The sequence below is a fragment of the Oryzias latipes genome, chromosome 24, assembly GCF_053564925.1.
Source record: "Oryzias latipes strain Hd-rR chromosome 24, Olatipes_Hd-rR_3.1".
NCBI lineage: Eukaryota > Metazoa > Chordata > Actinopteri > Beloniformes > Adrianichthyidae > Oryzias > Oryzias latipes.
In genome coordinates this window covers 17,715,786-17,734,400 of record NC_136260.1, presented here as the reverse complement: position 1 = coordinate 17,734,400, position 18,615 = coordinate 17,715,786, and the positions used below count along the sequence as shown (strand labels likewise).

At 39.4% G+C, this 18,615-nt stretch overlaps 1 protein-coding gene across 2 annotated transcripts in view; it reads left to right on the top strand.

Moving 5' to 3' along the window:
* Window positions 1–9,176: 9,176 nt before the first annotated feature.
* Window positions 9,177–18,615, top strand: part of LOC101161938 (pleckstrin homology domain-containing family G member 1) — a 35,118-nt gene continuing 25,679 nt past the window's right edge. The window contains exon 1 of one of the 2 annotated variants that reach the window (XM_011491597.4): window positions 9,177–9,420. Coding sequence is in view for 1 of the 2 variants with exons in the window: in XM_004083584.5 (XP_004083632.1) it covers window positions 14,572–14,581 (10 nt within the window). In the remaining variant the exon portion in view is untranslated. Of the gene's footprint in view, window positions 9,421–14,221; window positions 14,582–18,615 lie in introns of those variants that run through there. The other variant, XM_004083584.5, reaches the window with a different exon arrangement.

Here is an 18,615-nt window from a genome sequence, read left to right as displayed (position 1 = left end):
TTGGTTGTTAAATGAGCCTTATTATCTTTTAAGGCTGCAAGCTTTGGCTGTCTCCACTTGCCACTTTGAATATGTTTTTCAGTGGGAAATTATTGAAACCTTAGAAAGTGACTCAGCTGTCATAAACTAAGGTTTACACAGTTTCATGTCTTTTGTTTATGTTTTTGACATGTGGTCAGCTCATATTTGCCGATCTTGGAACAGTTGGCACAAACTTATTTTGTGATATTTGCCATGAAGCTTTAATGCTGAAAATACACACTATAATTTTTGGATTCTGTGGTGGTCTGTGGTAAAATACACAATTTTATTTGCAAGAAAAAGTAGGTTTAGGTTCGTGTTAGGGCTTTAATTAATATCCTTTCATTTTTTTGGATGTAAAAAAAAGGCCTTACAGATTTTAATTCTCATGCAAATGGACCATAACATTTCCTGTGAAGAAAGATAAACATTACACAACAAATGTTGCGTAATGTAATGGAAAAATAAATTTACTTAGTCCTTAATCCTGTAGTCCCAGCTAACCCAAAGCTCATGAGAACATTTGGAGTTTGTGTTTCTTCTTAAAATCGTATTGCATCATTTTGCATTTTGATGCACTTATTCAAAGTCAAAAGTTAGCTTATCTTTTTATACCAAATTATAACATTCGTATTTCTTATCATTGTATGCATCAAGAAGCTGTGACGTTCGGTTTAAATAATTAATATTAGCATTGGCTTTTGTTCTGTTGTGTAAAAAAAAGAAAGATAGCACAACTTCACTCTTCTGGCACACAAAGATACTGGTCTAAACAGTTTTCCTTTAAAGGGTCATCTAGAAACGGCTTCTTTTTTACAAAATAAAAAAACACAAAAGCAATGTCCCATTATGTTGTTTTTAGAAATTCACAGATGGATATTTCTCCCTTTTTATGATCAAATTATTTCATCCAGTCAAACAACACTGGCAGCCTCCTTTGTTGACGATATGAAACACAGAGGTTTCTTGAAAATACATTTGAAAAGTAAAATAAAGACGTTTTTTATTTTATTTTGTAGGGTCTGAAAAATATAAGTTTATATAAATATAAATAAGCTCCAGATAAACCGTGTATTTTTAGGGACATTTCCATTCATGGCTTTGGGCAGCCAATGTTCACCAGATTGAATCAAGATTGCACTACTCTAAAAGTAAATCATTGATTGATAGATCTGTGTTGATAACAATGATGAACTTTGGGAAACTTGAGAGTTTCTTAGCTTAATCTTCAGCAGCTGTCATGTCTGCTTACTGAAACTCTTTTAGTAATTTAGGTTACTGGATTTCTGGAAACTTCTTAAACTCTCTAACTAATTTCCTGTTAAAGGGGAGCTGACATGAATGTGGCTTTAATGACCTGTCATCTCCACCACTTATCTAAAAGTCCAACTGTGCCAGTAGAGCCCACACACTGCAACACTTTCATGATTTAATGCACTTGAGGGTGTGTGACTCAGTCGGTCTGTGGGCATGAATGAGAGTGCAAGAATGTCGCTCTGTGTAACAGGTGGTATCGATGTTTAGACTTTGTCAGCCGGACTCGGAACAAAAGCTGTGGAGGTCTCTGAATGCTGCCTGTCTGGCTGCTTCCACAGGCTTTGTGCTGCAAACTTATCTATGTATGTGTGTGAGTGTGTGTGAGAGTGTGTGGTCAGCTACATATGTGCACCAGCCATTGTGCCCTTGGCCCTCAGCAGATGTGGTCTGAACAATGAGCTGGGTAAATAAAAGGAAGTGATGTATAAATAGCCTATTACGTCTGCATGAGTGGAGTTCACGAGTGTGTGTGCGAGTGTGTGTGTTTGTGACAGAGTGATCCTGTTTGATCTTCATGAATTGTACTTCAGGAAGTTACTGTGCTGAGCTCTACAGGTGATGTTTGCTAAACTTCCAAATAGGCATACATACCCGGCTCTCTAACATGTGTTATCGCATTGATCCTTCAGGTCAATTTTCTTTCCTTGTTGTTTTTTTTTAACTGACTTGTAATACATAGAACTTGCGTCACATACTTTCTTTGGTTTGCTTCCACTCTTTGGTCTGTAGAAACGCCCTGTGCATTCACGTTACACTAAAATGCACCATCAAGTGAACCGAGACCTTTGTTGTCAACCGCACCATGTTATGTTTGTTCAGTCCACTTCAGAGTTCAGGTAAGGACGCACACCTGTCAGACAAAGTATACTATCCATGAAAAGGAATTCTGTGGGGTGTCAAACAATGTAAGTGCACCCTCGATCGCTTCTTCAAGCCTTTTACATTTTGGTCAACAAGGCAATTTGAAGGCCTTCATGAGTTCCTCTTAATGAGCTGTGAAGCTCGGTTAAAAATCTGTCTGAAAGTCACATCCTGTTGAGGATTGTGCATCGGGGCTACTGCTATAAATAAGAGCCTCCTCCCTGCTCCAACCAGCTCTGCTTGACTCCCTTGTATCCAGGCCACATAAAGGCCAGAATCTTGATCCATCTCCTCTTATATCACACATGGCGATGCTGGATAGAAGTGCTGATTTAATTATAATTGGTTTAGGTTGTTTATTTTAACAGACAAACTAAGAAAATGTTCAAATGCATCCACGTTTTTTTAGTCCTATTTTTCTGTAAATGGTGCCAGTGACACTTCAGTTTCCACTCTTAGAGGTTAAATGGACTTCTAACTGATCACATGCCTTGATCATTTGTGCTGAATTAGCCACATTTTAACAGGTCTCGCAGATCCACTCCAATCCTCTTCTAAACTATTTTCAAAGCATACCAAGTGGTGTTTTAATTATGATTATGCAATTTTTAACCAAAATGCTAAAACCTGTGTAATTTTCTTGGTCATAGTTTCTGCAGAGTGGCAGTAGTTTATCAGAAATACACCTCTGAGGTGTGAGCAGAACCGTTGGCATGGAGCAACTTTGGTCCTTTCTCCTTGGAGGACCTTGTTGCCCATGCAGCACATTTTCTGTGTCATAAATAAGCTCTGCATTTTTTTTGTCTGCTCCTGATTCACAACAATTTGGATACAGAAATACCCAGAAATGCAATTTTGAGCTTAAATTTCTTATATGTCTTCCATCATGGCAAAAAGGCCTCAATAACATTTTAAAAACACCAATTTCATTGGAGTCGGTCCAAACAATCTACTCATAAATTTTACAATTAAATAAATAGATTAAAATTGTCTACAAAGAAAGCGTAGTAACTGAATTTACAAAACAACATTCATTAATCTTATAAACCTGTTTTGTCCCTTTTGGGGTCATGGGGCTGCTGGAGCCCATCCTGGTCACTCATGGGTAAGGATGGAGGACATCCTGGGAAGGTTGCCACAAATTACACCTAGAATAACTAATTAACCTGGTTTGTGGGAGGAAGCAGAATCCCCAGAGAAAACCCACACATGGACAGGGAGAACATGCAAACTCCACACAGAAGGGTCCCCCATTGGTGTTCTGTTTCAGGTCCCCCAGCTGGGACTTGAACTGGGAGCCTTCTTGCTGTGAGGCAAGAGTGCTAACCACTGTGTCACCGTGCAACCCCTTACATGACAACAGTGGATCATAATAATGCTGACTCACCTGAACACCTTAGTGAGTCTGATAATCTCTGATTATCTTTAATCCACAAAATTTTCACAAATTACTAGAACTCCTAATTTATAAAACCTGTAGCACACATTTTTTGAAAAAAAAAAAAAAAGAACCTTGAGTGTTGAGGAGCGGATGGCTTGGTGGTGTAGTGATTAACACTCTCACCTCACAACAAGAAAGTCCTGGTTCAAATACAAGCCGTGAAGTTGATACCTGGAGTGTGCGTGTGTCAATTTTCTTCTTCCCACAGTCAAAAAACATTTATCTTAGGTTAATTGATGACTCTATCATCACTAGGCCTAATTGTGAGTGTGTGGGTGAAATTTTGTGAAAGCCTGGCCACCTGTCAAGGGTGCACCCCACCTTCACCCATCAGAAGGTGGGTTAGGCTCCCGCTACCCCACCATCCTGAAAAGGGATAAAGCAGGTTTGGAAAATGAATGGAGGGAGCGGCTGACTACAACAACTAGCAGAAACACCTAAACCTCTTTTCACAGAAGCATGGGCCCATCTTGATTATTGAAAAGAATAAAATGGACATGTTCTTAAATCTGATCATATTCAATCTACGTACTAAATCTAGAATTTATTTCAAAGTACTGCAGCCTGTTTGTGAATCACTCAAAGGGACTACACAAAAGAAGCTGTCTTTGGTTGTTTTAGGATCAGAAGTTGGGCTTCTTTCCAAATAAAGTCAAGTTGTATTTTTGTTCGTTAAGTCATATAATCTATATAATGTTAAATAATATTTTCTCTTTCATCTATTCATGTTTACTCACAAGATTCATCCAACATTCATGTAGCATCATTAAGATTAATTTCAGGTTACATTTAGATATACATAGTTGTTCCCCGTTTTTTCTTAACTGTTAAACCCTGTTTTTGTGGTTTTGCAGCACGCTGCTATTTGATCAGTAACGTCCAAGCCAGCAGTACATAAAATGTGTGTAAAGTCGTAAATATTTGTTTTTCTGGTTTCAGTTGAGGGGCATATTTTCCTCTCTTTGTGCATGTTCTTCCTGCTGTCCCAGATCCTGGGTTCTGTTACAGCTCCTTGGGGATTTGTATGGGTGTGTGCGTGTGTGTGTGTGTGCGTGTGTGTGTGTGTGGGCAGTTGGGTGTTGTCATTGAAGTCACTCATGGCCTATATTAGCAGCACACTTCAGTGAAACATGATACAGGTGGGGATCTCTGCAGTGAATCGAAAGAAAAAAAACAGAAAAACACACTCCAGTTTCTGCAGTCAGTCTCCATGTGTGTATCACATGACAATGTGGGGTTTTGACTGTCCTCAGGACCTTCTCTTCCTTCCTTTATGCGTAAAAAGTGCTTCGTCAGGACATCTGTGGCTGCCTCAGTGTTTATGGGGCCCATCTTTTGCTTGACCACATCTGGGTCGAGTTTAGATATTACAAACATCTGCACGAGTAAGTTTAGAAATTCTTTGTGACTCCACATCCTTTGTGTGTTGCACTCACATTTGTGGACTCTGTGTTTTTCCTTTTTTGGGAGGTTCTGCATTTTTTTCTTGAGTTTAATTGATACACTTTTTAACCAATGAGCACAGATGAGATAGCAGTTTTATTAAATTAGTTGGTAGATAAACTTAGGATGTGATTTTTGAGGGTAGTATTAATTTGCTTGTATTTGAAATGCAAGAAAAGTCTGGAAGTTAAACGGTATACTGTGTTAGTTTTTGCTCGCTCGCAGCCTATATTATTAAATCCTATGCACATCTTGACATTTATTCCTTCTGCTCATTTTGAAACCTTTTTTATTTGCATTCACCTCTGGAATTACTAATTTGCATCTCGTGTAAACACCAGCAATGGAACTACACTTCCTGCCAGTAGAGGGTGCCAAAAAGCTCTTCGCCATTTACTGTTGTTTTGCATAAAATTGAAATGAAAAGGGATGATCTAATGTATTAATTGCCCGTGTTGGCACATATTTCAAACTGTCATTAGACTTGGTAACTTTTTAAGGTAATAAATACCCTAATCCACCTCACTGTCAGGTGCCATGTTTGAGTTATTGGTTCACTTTGAAGTCCAGAACTGTTTAAATATTGTTATTTGTTTTCGCCTGCGCCTCGAGTTTCCACCATTTGTGGGATTAATATGATCAGTGGGGATATTTTTGCATGTTTTGAATGGCTCACAGAAGATTAGAAAAACCTCGGTTTGGGGCTTACACCTAATCTTGGGTTTACTGGTAACAAAACCTGCAATTTACTTTATTACGGTGACGGGGGGAGGTGTGGTATGAATAGGGAGAGTTATGATAGAGGAGGAGTGGAGGCAGACAAAGCACTGAAAAGTAAATTAAAAGGGACTATAGGAAAGAGTGAAACAGGGAAGCATTACGAGGAGACAGGCGGCTGATGGTCCGAGGGAGGGTTTGGGTTTTTTGGGGAGAAGAGCGGTTTTCTTCTGGTACTGTAAATAATTGCCGCTGCTTGAGTTGGACAGCTTTCATGGCTCCTTTTGTGTGGACTGATAATCTTGGGTTCTCTAAAAGAGAAGAGGGCCAGCAAGGGATCAGCTTCCATGGTTTTCAGCAGCATGGGAGAGGCAGAGCATTAGTTGCAATATAAATATAAGGGAAAATAAAGGGTCAAAAGGAGCCTGTTGGTGCTGCCGCTTTATAAAAACCCAAATAATTGGATTTCAGATGGAAAAAATTAAGTTTTTCTCTTGATATCCAGAAGCTTAATATTATGAATCTTTAAGAGGTCAAGAAAAGACAAAATCTCTCAGCTCAACTTATGAACGTTTCCTTTGATGGGTGACAACATTTGTGGTGATGCTGGTATGACAAAGCCATCACACGAGCATGATTCACCTTCATAATGATGTCACATCCTGTTTCACTCTCATTTGTAAACAGGCTTCTGAAGATAAGTGGGAAATGGGAGGTAGGGGTGGGGGTTCTTCCTGTTGTTTCTGTATTTTCCCCCTGCATCTTTATTCCTGTTGGAGAAAAACATCTGTCAACAGTTTATGATCCTCTGGATCTTTACTTGCCGTTATGGATCCAAGTTTGACCCTGGTTTTTTCTTTTCTTTTTTCAGTGTCAGGGAGATACTTCTAATTGTTGAGATTCTTTGTAAATTGATTTTCCTAATAAGGTCTGTTTTCTTTTTCAAATTCACCTACATTTATTTAGTCTGTAACAGCCCTGCAGGCTTTGCTTTTGAGCAAAACTTGGACCAGGGAAACACAGCAGATTCGGTTCAGTTGATGAAGAAGTAGATCTAGTAAACACTTCTCTGGGCAAACACTGATTTGGTCCTACTTTTCCTTACTACTTCAAATCCGATTTATTCACTCTTTTCTCTTGTATACTAATTTTTTTTTATTTTATTTTGAAAGGACATCACTCAACTCTACAATTACCAAGTCATCTAACTGACGTGCAGCAAGGAAATTATTTCATCTTAGTCCTGTAACCTCAAATTTGGAGCTTTTGCAGCTTGTTTCGGATACATTCCTTTATCTGAACTTTATTTTTTCCAGTCCAAATACTACTGTCTGATTGGTTAAACATTTAAAGTGGCTACCATTAACAGGTCTTGTGGTAGACTGTCCCCGAAGGTTGTGAGCTCAAATCCATGGTTGACTCATGAGGGCTCCTCAGCACTAAGAGGTTGGATTTGGGGGTTAAACCACCAAATGTTTCCTGAGTGTGTCTGTGTCTTCAGCTCACTGCTGCCCTAGGGGAAGGTTCAAATCCAGAAATTTTTTTTTACACATCTAGGTGTGAAAACTAACGTGACTTTAATTTTTGTAAAGTGCTGTAAAATAGAATGCTGAAAAAGAGAAGCATTGAACAGCAGAATCTAACGTGGACATCTGCATTCACTTATATTTTTTATTTTCTCATATTGGACTCTTTTAATTTCACTTTGAAGAAATTAAAGACCCACTCCAATGAAAATTGTGTTTTTTGTGTATTTAACATGTTCTTGTAGCATTTTTCTGATGATGGAAGATACACATAAAGAAAGTTAAGCTTAAAATTGCATTTCTGAATATTTGTTTGTGCAAATCATTGTGAATCAGGAGCAGACAAAAAAAAGCAGTTTGAAAAAGCTTGTGGTTATGATGTGCTTGAATCTGGCTCAAGATATGGCTAGATAGCTCCAATATTGATCACCACTTTTGTTGCACCGGTAATGTCAGGTTGGGGTTGTTAGGAGCTGTAAGTGTGTAAGCATGTAAACAAAGGGATGATGGGACATGAAGGCAGGCTCCATGTGAATTTCTAAAGAACTACTGGCACTCTGCAGAAACTATGTTCTTTGCTTTTTTTAATTTTGCCCTAAAAACCGAACAATCATATTGAAATACTATTGAGAACACTTTTAAAATAGATCAAAAGATGATTGAAGAGGGACTTTAAGAGTAATGCTTTTCCTGGACCCGTGTTTGCTTGTTTGATCCAAAGTTTAGAAAAACTTTTTCACCTTTTCCAACAAAGCAGGCCTTTCCAAGGAAACAAACTTTGATCCAAATGAATCAGTTCAAGTCAATTGCAATTTGGCTGTTTGGCTGTTTGTCGCTGTTTTCAGTGCAACGTGGAGCGCAGTTACAAGGCCCATCATGATTTTACAGATGTCTCTGATACGCTGGGGTAACAAAACTGTATTCATTCACTAGCTTGTATCATTTTCCTTTCTTCTTAGGCGCTTTTTAAAGAAAAAAAAGAGTGTGAAATGTGTTGTTGTTTGCCATCATGTCTTCAACATTAAATGTGTTTTCAATCAAATGTGAATCAAAGGCCAGGCTTTGACACCATCTGGGATTGCTGCTGTTGCTCGCAGTTTTGTTTTCCTCGGAAAAGCCTCGAACTGGCGAAAACAGGCCAGTGAGAAAGTGTGTGTGTGCTGACAGGGCCAGGAGCTGCCTTATCAATCCCAGGAAGCTTTGCTACCATGAAGCAGGAACAACAGCCACTGGCTCCAGTGCAAGGGACTTTCCTCCATCCTGCTCGGCTAGGATGCAGAACAATGGTCGAATAACCTGTGCATACACAATGATCACTTGATATTTGCTGTGTGTGCTCAGAAAGGTTCACAGCAGGCTGCACTTTCAGGAACAAAACCATTAGTTCTTTCACTTTTAGTTTTTAATCACCCTCCTACACTCCTTGAAACTTTGACATTGAACAATGTCTTAAACCTGGAAAACATCCACTTAGTGATGAGTCTGAGCTTTTCAACAAGACAGCCCATCTTTGTCTTCTCTTTTATCCATTTTCTTCGCTTTATCGTTTCTGTCTGACTCACCTAAACGTTACTTCCCATTAACTCACGCTAATTGTCCCTCATCTTCCGTTCCACGTCTAGGTGTGACCTCACAGTTTCAGTGACAGCTCATCTCGCCTTCTCCAATGTCACTCGTGTCGCCTGAGGTGCTGGCAGCCCTCCAGCTCTTATGGCGATCCCACACTGCAAAGTGAAGAGCAGATACTCCGTGTGGAGAGAGGGGGAGAGAGACCAGTCTTCCAGAAGTAATTGGTCAGGAAGTGGGCTACTTGGATGTGCAAGCTCTCCGCTCCTCGTCTCTCCCCCTCCCATTTCAGTGGGCAGTCAGTTCTGTTGCATTTTGGTTCCATCTGTCCCTCTTCTGCCTCTTCTCAGTGTCTCTTCTCCTCTGCGCTGACCTCATACTGTAGAGGTGTGGATCTAGTCATACCTATCTCTGAGTCATTGTATAGTTCTTAAATTTTCCTACGCTCTGACAAGGATCTAACCTGTGGACGCAAACTGAGATGTGAACTTTTGAGGAAAGGCTAATGATGGGACTGGTCTCTCTGAGGTGAGTTACAGGTTTGGGTGCTACTTTATACTTTTTTGCCACAAGAGACTTTTAATTTTTATTATTTTGAAAAAAAGAATTTGCATTAATACTTCTCCAACCCATCTCTGATCAGTATTGACAAAGTAGAGATTCAGTTTGGCTTGTCTGGTATAATTTAAGTGGTATAAAAATCGGATTGATGATGGATTCTGCTAAAACCAGGACATTATTTTTTATGCGTTGTTAGAGATTGGAAAAGCCAGATTTACGGATTTCACAGCTGCATCCTGTTTTCAAGGACTGAAAAAAAACACTGAGACTTTTCCTTTTGTCCTCTTTGCCACTTTACACCTAAAATATAGTCGGGTTTTCATCAGCCCACTATTTTCGTCTGCAGTTTGTGCTATGAGACTGTACTTATATTTGTGATGTCCTTTGTGGTGTGTCCTCATTTGAAGAGTCCTAAATGGAGCACCCAGTTTCTGAGGGACAAGGACTCTCAGACGTTGTGGGACAAACTTATTTGTGGTAAAATGAGTGCTTGCTGCCTGCTTAGCTTTGATTGTTTATTTACACCGAAGAGTTTGTGGCATTTCAGTTCTCAGGTTTATGAAAGCAAAACATTTAGAAAAAATGTAGAAAAAAAAAGTATGAAATGCTGCATTTGATTTTCCTACAAACTCAATAACCTTTCTTCTGTTTATTGTGAATCATTGTATGTCTGTGTGTGGGAAAAGCTTCTCTTTTAGTCTTAGCTGTCGTGAATTTTAATCTAAAGCCAAACACAACTTCCTACTGATTTCCGTCCCTTGATGCACAATAGACGTACAAATGGATCAACTTTATTGCAGGTTAACCTCCAATTATGAGAAAATCACTCTGCACTACAAATGAGAGAGAAAATATTCTTCTGTAAAAGCCACAGTGCCCCTCTTACATTTTGTGCTCATTTTCTGATGATCTTGATTTTATTTTTTATTTTTTTATTATTAGAGCAGAAAATGCTTTTCTGGTTACAGCTTTAACCAATTTAAGGAGATTTGTGTTTTTTAAAAAGATCTTCAAATGTTGCCTCTGTTAGATTTTCCTTTTTTTCCTTTCCTTGGAAAATGTGAAATTCCTGGACTTGTTCTGGCATTGCAAGTAAATTGCTGCTCTAGCTAGGAGGAAGAAAAAAGTATTTGACAGAAAAACTTTTCTTCTATTATAGTTTTTAAAAGTTTTTGAGAAGTCAGTCCTTTTTTTTAACTTAAACTGACAAGCAGCAACATTGCATTTATTATTCATGACCTCAAATAGACAAAGTTAGCTTGAAATTAATTTACTGATGCGCTGAACTTTAATAAAACAAAAAATGTATGGCATAATTAACCAGGACCAGTCAATAATGTATTTAAAGTGGCTTCTAACCAGACGGTAAGGTGGTCATTATAGCGTTTTAGCCTGGTTAGATGGTTCTGCTCATCCAACTTCAGTGCTAACTTTGCCATTGAGTGTCCAAAGACTTTTATTATCGTTAAGATTTGCTCCAACAGAGCAACTCCAGAACTTGATTATTGTAAATGTTTGTTTTGGGTCATTTTCATGTTGAAAGACCCACCAGAGGATTGAAACTATGCAGGCAAAACTGTCTATTCACTTTTTTTTTTACTTCTGACTTTAAACAACAACAAATAAGCTTTTTTTTTCTATCACAGTGCAAAGTTTGGCCCCAGTGTTAAAAAAAAAAAAACTTCTAAAACTAATGTTTGCAGCTTTTATACTTGAGTCTACCTTTAAAGCTGCTGCTTGTGGATATGAATCGAGACTGAATATGGGCATTGGTGCCGTGACTGACCACCCAAATGTGATGGCCAACAAGAATTCAACAACTGAAAAGTCTAAAATTATTCACAAATAAACCTGAAATTAAATTAACAAACATAAAAACCCAACAACAAAATACAAAAATTCAATAAAAGACAAAAAAACATACGTTTTTTTCTTTCATTCCTAAAACATCAGAGTCACATATGCAAAAAGGAAAATTCTTTAGAGTGACTGTGATTTGAAACTGAGACAGTGTAGAGGAGGAGGAAGCAATAACAACTCTAACTTATTTTAGTCACCTTTCAGGTAACACAAGGACATGAAAAGCCTTTCAAAAGGGAATAAATATGAATTATAAGTTTAAAAAAAAGGAGGAAAAGTAAAGCCTGAAACGTGTGAGAGGACTGTGTGCGCTCATGATCTGTCTCTTTAAAGTCGGTACATGGAGGGAGGGGGAACCCCCCCAGCAAAGCTCACAATCCCCTCACTCACTGGATTCATCTCTTTCTATGCTCTCAGTCAAGTCCTGGGTGTTACCACAGAAACAGCAGACAGCTGAGAAAATGAAAAATCTGTTGGACTGCCTGAGCTAGAGATGGACCTCATATCACACACTTAGTAAAAACACACACCCACCCACACACACACACACACACATACTCTGCTCCAATAACAAGCGCATCGTTTACAGCACAAATGGTCGGTGAACCCTCCTTCAGGATTTGCACCGCCTGGATGTTCTGAAGCAGTTTATTGACAGAGACATGTCTTTCCTTTTTTCTATCCTGTCTGTTTCTCGTTGTCTCACCCATGGAAATGACTGCCTTGCTGTTGTCATAGTGACCTCTGTAGCGCCCTGCCTCGGAGATCTTGGCAACCTCACCAGCCCTCAAACCATCATTTCTTCCTCTAGCTGCATGAAGGGAATGTGAGAGAGCTTCATGAAATGGGGTGTGGTGGCCTTGTTCTGGGGGTATTTCTTTTTGATTTTGTTCATCTTTAACTTTTTAGTGCAGCTGCTACCACAATGCAAGGGTTACACCGTAGATTGTGGCCCGCCCATTGTATTATCTACATCACAAATGCGCTCTTTTTCAGATGGCATTTATCATCTGCTCCTGATTCACAATAATTTCAATAAAGAAATACTCAGAAAGGATTTATTACACCTAACTATTTTAATGTGTGTCCTCCATCACCAAGAGAAAATGCCAAAAGTACACCATTTTCATCTGAGTAAAGAAATCTAACTTTGTTTGAAGCTGAAATATTGTTTTAGCATCCTTAATGATGCTCAGAAGTTTGGAGAATAGATTTTAGAATTTAAATGAATGTAAATATATAATGGGTATCTGATGTGTGAATGTATCTACTGAAAGTTTAAAGTATGTTTTCCTTTTTTCTACTAAAACAAAGGTGAACAGAAATAATTGTTCAAATCCTGAGTTTTCTTCTAATTATTAAATCTGTGAATTTGGCAAAGTGCAGGATTCTTTTTTGAGCAAGATGAGTCGAGGTGAAGCTCTGGGAGCACGCAGAGGCCATCAGATAAGAAAGCCTGCTGGAAGTTATTGTCATCAACAAGTCATGCTTGGCTGAACTGATGACTTTAGGAGTTTCTTTCTGCAAGTTTGTCGAGTTAAAGGTGCTCATTATAGAGCAGTTGCGTGCGTTAGAGGTGGAAGTCAGCAGGGAGGGGGGCTGCAGGTGAAGGGTTCAGATTGAGATTGGAGCTTCAGGGCCTTCATGGGTCAACGGCCCCTCGAGCCATTAAAGAAAGAAGTTTGGAGACTTAGGGGTCTGTTCAATTTGTGTGTGTTTGTGAGAGAAGACCAGGGGGTCTTCATTTTTGCGCCGCTCAGGAGAAAAGGGGGACCTCATGCTGCTGGGAGCAGTGCTGGTGTCAGAAAAAAGGACCAAAAATTGTCGACACGTTTGCTTTCGAGCATGAGACTAAGGGCTGATGGGCTCAAGTGTCACGCTGACCAGACACAAGCCCCGCCGTGGATTCTATTTATTTGTCCCGCCACGGACATGCTGTGTCATACACCATGCAATCAAGCTGAACCCACAAACTACATTAAAATTTCAAAACTAAGTTAACTAAAGAATTATTAATTACCCTGACAAAAAAAAGACAACAATTTTACATCTATAAAATTCTACTTTCTGCTATTTTGCAAACCAGTTTTGTTGGTTGTTTTGTTAAAATAATTACGTTTAGGGTTAATTTGGAAAGCTAAAAAAGTAAAATAAAGTCATTGCTTAAATGTTTTCATTTGAGTTAATCCTTGAGCAGCTTTGTTGGACAATCTGGTCCTGAAAAACAAGGATTTTTATGAGCAATTAAACTAAATTTAGTCTGGAATTGTGTTCAAGCATCTGTTTTAACACTTTTGGACCAAAAAGTTCAATAAATCTAATGACTGGAAGAAAGAAAAGCTGAAAAACACTACACATTTAAAAGTAATTTTCAGATTTATCTTTATCTTTCATGAAACCCAAAAGCACTTTTTTTGAGATTATATCATACATGGGTGGTGACAAATAAAATTGGTGACCTCTTTTCTCTTTCTTTTCGTTTTGCTCATTCTATCCAGCCTTTAATCTGCGACACAATGAACAGTGCAGCGTCTCGCACTTGACGAGGAGCTTTTGTCTGAGTCGGCTCTTGGCCTATTGATCATCCATAACCCCCTTTTTCCTTCAGATAAAGTGTGCGTCAGTGTGTGATCTCTGGAGCTGTGTGCAACCAGCTGCCTGCTGAGCGTGCAAGAGGCACAATAATGCTGCCCTGACCTGCAAAGTGCCAAAAATGTGTTTAATTCGTGGAAGACAAGAGAAAAAGACACAACAAATTAAAAGCATTTGATTTAATAAAAGTGATTTTTTTTAAAGGAAAGCTGGTGTGCATCTTCTGGTTTCTTGTAATCTGGTGCAGGAGAGTGGGAGGAGTCAGGGGGAGGGGAATACCGACTGCAGGGAGGGCGCAGGAGAGTAGAGGCCAGTCACTTTGACACACACTCATGCGAACACACACTTGCATGCACACATTGAATATGGAAGAGAGGTAGGGAAGCATTCAGAATGAGAAACAGACAGAGGAGATCTTCGACAAACTGAAGGCAGGGACAGAAAAGTGAGTTAGGGAGAAAACTCTGGGCTCTCCTGAATGTGTTGAAGCCCTCTGGAAAAACAAAAAAAGTCTTAACATTTCCAAGAGTTTTTGGAGATCTAAGGATGTATTTTCCCCTCAGTTTTTGTTGGAAATCTTTTTTGGAATACTCTGAACATGCAACCCTGTGAGGTTTCTCCTTAAAGCTGTTTACACAGTTTGTGTGTAAATTGGGTCAGGTCACAATGCCAACAGGTAAGGAAAATCGGTTTAGGTCAGTTTCTTTCTTTTTTGTCATCTCTCTTTAAAAGCAACAAGTTTCCCCATAGATGGAGTGACGTCTGCATGAGAATCGTTTGTATTATTTCAACCACAGAGCATCAAGAAGCTAAAATAGGGGTTCTGGCAACGGGAAAAAAAGTGCATTTTTTGCAACAGAAATAAACAGAAATTTGTGTTTCAAGTGGTCAGCAACATGTCAACTTGAGTTGCCTTTGTACTCTTTTGATGACTTTAGTGTTTGTGTTATGTGCGGTATGTTGCCCCACTCCAAATGTGTTTGCAACCCTTCTTTGGAAGCACTGCAGAATGAGCAGCTACTTGCTTGTTTTGTCACCTCTGGTGTTGATTGGCTCCTGTTTGCCTTCTCACAGTTAAATCTCGGGTGATGCCGACGTGATGTATCACACCGCTGCTCCTCTGCACTCCCACCGGTTGTAAATCTCGTCGACAGATGTAGTTATAATCAAGAGCGAGGATGAATGCTTCCAACTTTATGGTCCGCAACAACTTCATTTGTGTTATAACTCAGTTTCTCCAGGGACTGCTCGTGTGTTTGCTTCCTGTGGTTGAGTGTGGGTTAGACTGAGTATTGAAATGCCATTCTGCAGCCTGTGACCCAAATTAGAGCCTTGAGGGCAGCAGCTGGGGGAGACTACAAAATGGGATAGAGTGGAGAAGAGAGGAGGGGGAATAATTACTTTTTAGCGCGTAGTCTTTGGTTTGGAGATGAAGGAGACAATAGAGTCCTCCTCCTCCAACTCTGTGTCCAGCCCTATAAGAGGGGAGGGCATCAGCTGCCTATCCTTAGCAAAAAAAAAGGTTGCACGGTGGGGGCATTGCAGCTAACAACCAGTAAGAAACACTATTTTTGTGTGTGATTGTGCATCGATTGCAGACGGAGTCAGGCCTTTAGCTTGAAATCCATAAGAGGGTTAGGGTGTGCACCAAGGGTCATACGGGTGTCTGGAGGGTGGGTGTGAGACCTTGCGCGTCTGAAAATAGGGACGGCTTGTGGCCACATGCTTTTCCCATAGCTACACACCGGCGCTGTCAGCTGAAACGACACTGCCCTCCTCACAAATGTGTACACTGGTAATTACAAAGACTGCCAATGAGAAGCTTTGATCTAAAAGTCCCAAGGGGGACATGTTGGTTGGGTGCTCACCGGTCCCTGCAAAAGCTATAAATGTTTATACCTCATTAAGTTAAAGAAGCTATTTGTTATCAATTAGTGTAGCAGCTGGAGACATTAGCTCTTGTTGGTGAGGCTGTGAAAGTCGTGACGTTTAAACCCCTTTATGAAGATTGACTGGATAAGGGCAGCTTTCTTTTACCTCTATGTAGACTTCATATGCATAAAAAAAACAGCCACAATGTCACACAGGTTCAATGAAATCCCGCCTCATGCCTCCAGTCCTTCTGGCTCTCTCCACGTCTGCAACCTCTGCCCCCTTTCTTCTTCAGCTCCTGCTCCCCACATTTGTTTGGCTCTGGTGTGAAATCCAGAGCGACACTTTAAGGTCCTTAGTGTCAGTTGAGATCAAGCTTGTGTCTCTATCAGAAAGGGGGATCTCTCCTATGTCATCATACTCAGCAGAAAATGGGAAACTTAGTAAAATAAACTAAAAGATAGTTTTAAAGTTCAATTCCCGTTGCTTCTAAGACACAACGCAGTATTCAAAATGCAATAAGAAGATGGAAGGGGAAAAGAACAAGAGTGGGTGGTGTTTGACCCTTGGCCTGCCTTCCCATCTTTTCTTCCTACTTTCATTCCTCTGGGATATCCCCTCTTCATTCCTCACTCTCTTGCATATCCCTCAGCTTAAAACCGCTGCCAAAGAAAAGACAAAGACAACTGAGCTGCAGGTCACTGAATGCTCCGTCTTCCATCTTTTAATTTAACTCTCATTGTCATCACTTGAGTCAAAACAAACCCTTGGTTTGTTTTTTTCAGATGTTTAGAGCTCCCTGGTGTGCGCTTCTGGCTGCAAGCTGAACAGATGGTCTTAAACCCAGGTCCTGCATCATAAGACTACAGGAAAATCAACTTGTGTATTCTGATTCAGAATTTCTGCTTTTCTCTCTGTTTTTTTTTAAAGTCTTCAGGCTTTCAGTACCAATTATTGATGAAAAACCTAAAATATTTTACAAAAAAATGTGGGGATTTGGGTTTCATTTTTCAAACATACTGCGATGATCCAAAACCTATGATGCTGATTAAAGTAAACGTTCCTTCTATTTTTGAAAGTGTGCGGACAGAAACATGGTTTGAGCCTTCAGGATTGTCCCAAGTTGGGAAAAATTCTGACTGACCTGCCAAAAGTTTGATGAGATTCAATGTGAAATGCAGAGAAGAAAGGCAGAAGGAAAAATATTCAGAAACAGGAAAAAGGGATTTCTACTTACCTAGGAATTCATCAACACGATAAAAGTTCAAGCAAAAGTAAAAGACTGAAAGTTAAAAATCATAGATAGTTTCCTAACTGACTGTCCTTTGGCTCTTTGGTTTTTCAAAGATTTCTCAATGTAAATGATGGGCAACATTTTCCCATAATGCTTCATCACACCAGTGAACACCATATAAGGGATTTCGAGGATTTTTATATAAAATCCTTGATATTTTTTTTCATCTTTGATTTGTCCATAATAATGTCAATTATGGATGTAGCCTCCAAACCAAATGGGTATTTTCCAAAAATGTTTCTTTATTCTATTAAGCAACAGTTTTTTGTACTCATTTGTGTTTTTCTGCCATAAAATCTTAAAATTAGCAAGAATCATAAATGATCAGTAGTTATTCTCACTTGTAACACAGATTATTTAAAAAAAAACTCAATTTAAAATATTTGAAACGTGGTGAGGTTTGGTCTTGTTCTGCTTGAATTTCTATTGAGGGGACTCCTGCCTTCCTAAAAAGGTGACATGAGATGTTCGCATGTCCATTATAGGACTCTTAAAAGCTGTCGAAGCTACTTGTGAGGCTCATCGTGGCTGTAAAGTGACTGCAGTGTTCACGGCTGTTTGCTGACCTCTCCACAACGAGGAGCACTTCAGGTGACCATAAAGTGCAGCTGAAGTGGACCAGTTAAGTTCAGCGCGAGTCATTAAATCTGGCAGGAAGTGAGGTTTATCAGGCTGATTTGCATCAGAGGGAGAAAAGCAAAAAGCTTCTGTTGAAGCAGCAACAGGACCCTGGGTGCTTTTGTCATGTAGTCACAGACTTTTTCAAAAAATGGAAATAGCTGGTCTTTAAAAGCTTTGATTTATCAAATATTACAATATTGAAGAATTGTCTTGATTTTTCACATTAAAAAGTTTTTTTTTAATGTAAGAATTCATTATTTTACTGATAAAAGGTCCAAAATTCAGTTTTAATCAAGGTTTTCTGTTGAAAACACTATTGTGATCCCCCCAAAAAAATGTTTTGGAATGTAAACTTGTCAAAAAAAAAAGGACTGAATCAATTAAGACTCCAAAAAAAGTTCCTTCAGCTTACAAATAAGAGTTTCTTGAGTTCTAAAAGTTACAGTGGCCCTGAATTTTATCTTTTAAAGTATTGCGCCTACCTTTTTATATTTTTGGAAAAACATCTTAAAAAAATCAGAACAGCTTGTTCAGTGTGTTTATTGTCTTATTGTAGCCGGTCTGGTTCTTTCTGGTTGTTGCCGTTTGCCCTGCAGCTGGGTCTGACACTAAACATATTAAATCCCTGCTTCTTTGTATGAAGTTCAATGAAAGCCAGAGTTTGAGGCCAGGTTGCTCAGACACTTGATGTATTCACTCTCCCTCTGGCGTGGAACACAGCCCTCACACATTAAACTAATCCTCCAACGCACAAGCAGTGACAAGCAAAACACACGCAGCGGGGAGAAACGGTCCTGGGCCGCATGCTGAGGACCATAATTACAGCTCGTTTACAAGGATCATGTTGAACATAATCTGGACAGTAGGTATAACTGAAGTTTGGTCATCTTTGCTCTCAGCGTGCGTACATGTATGTACAAAGA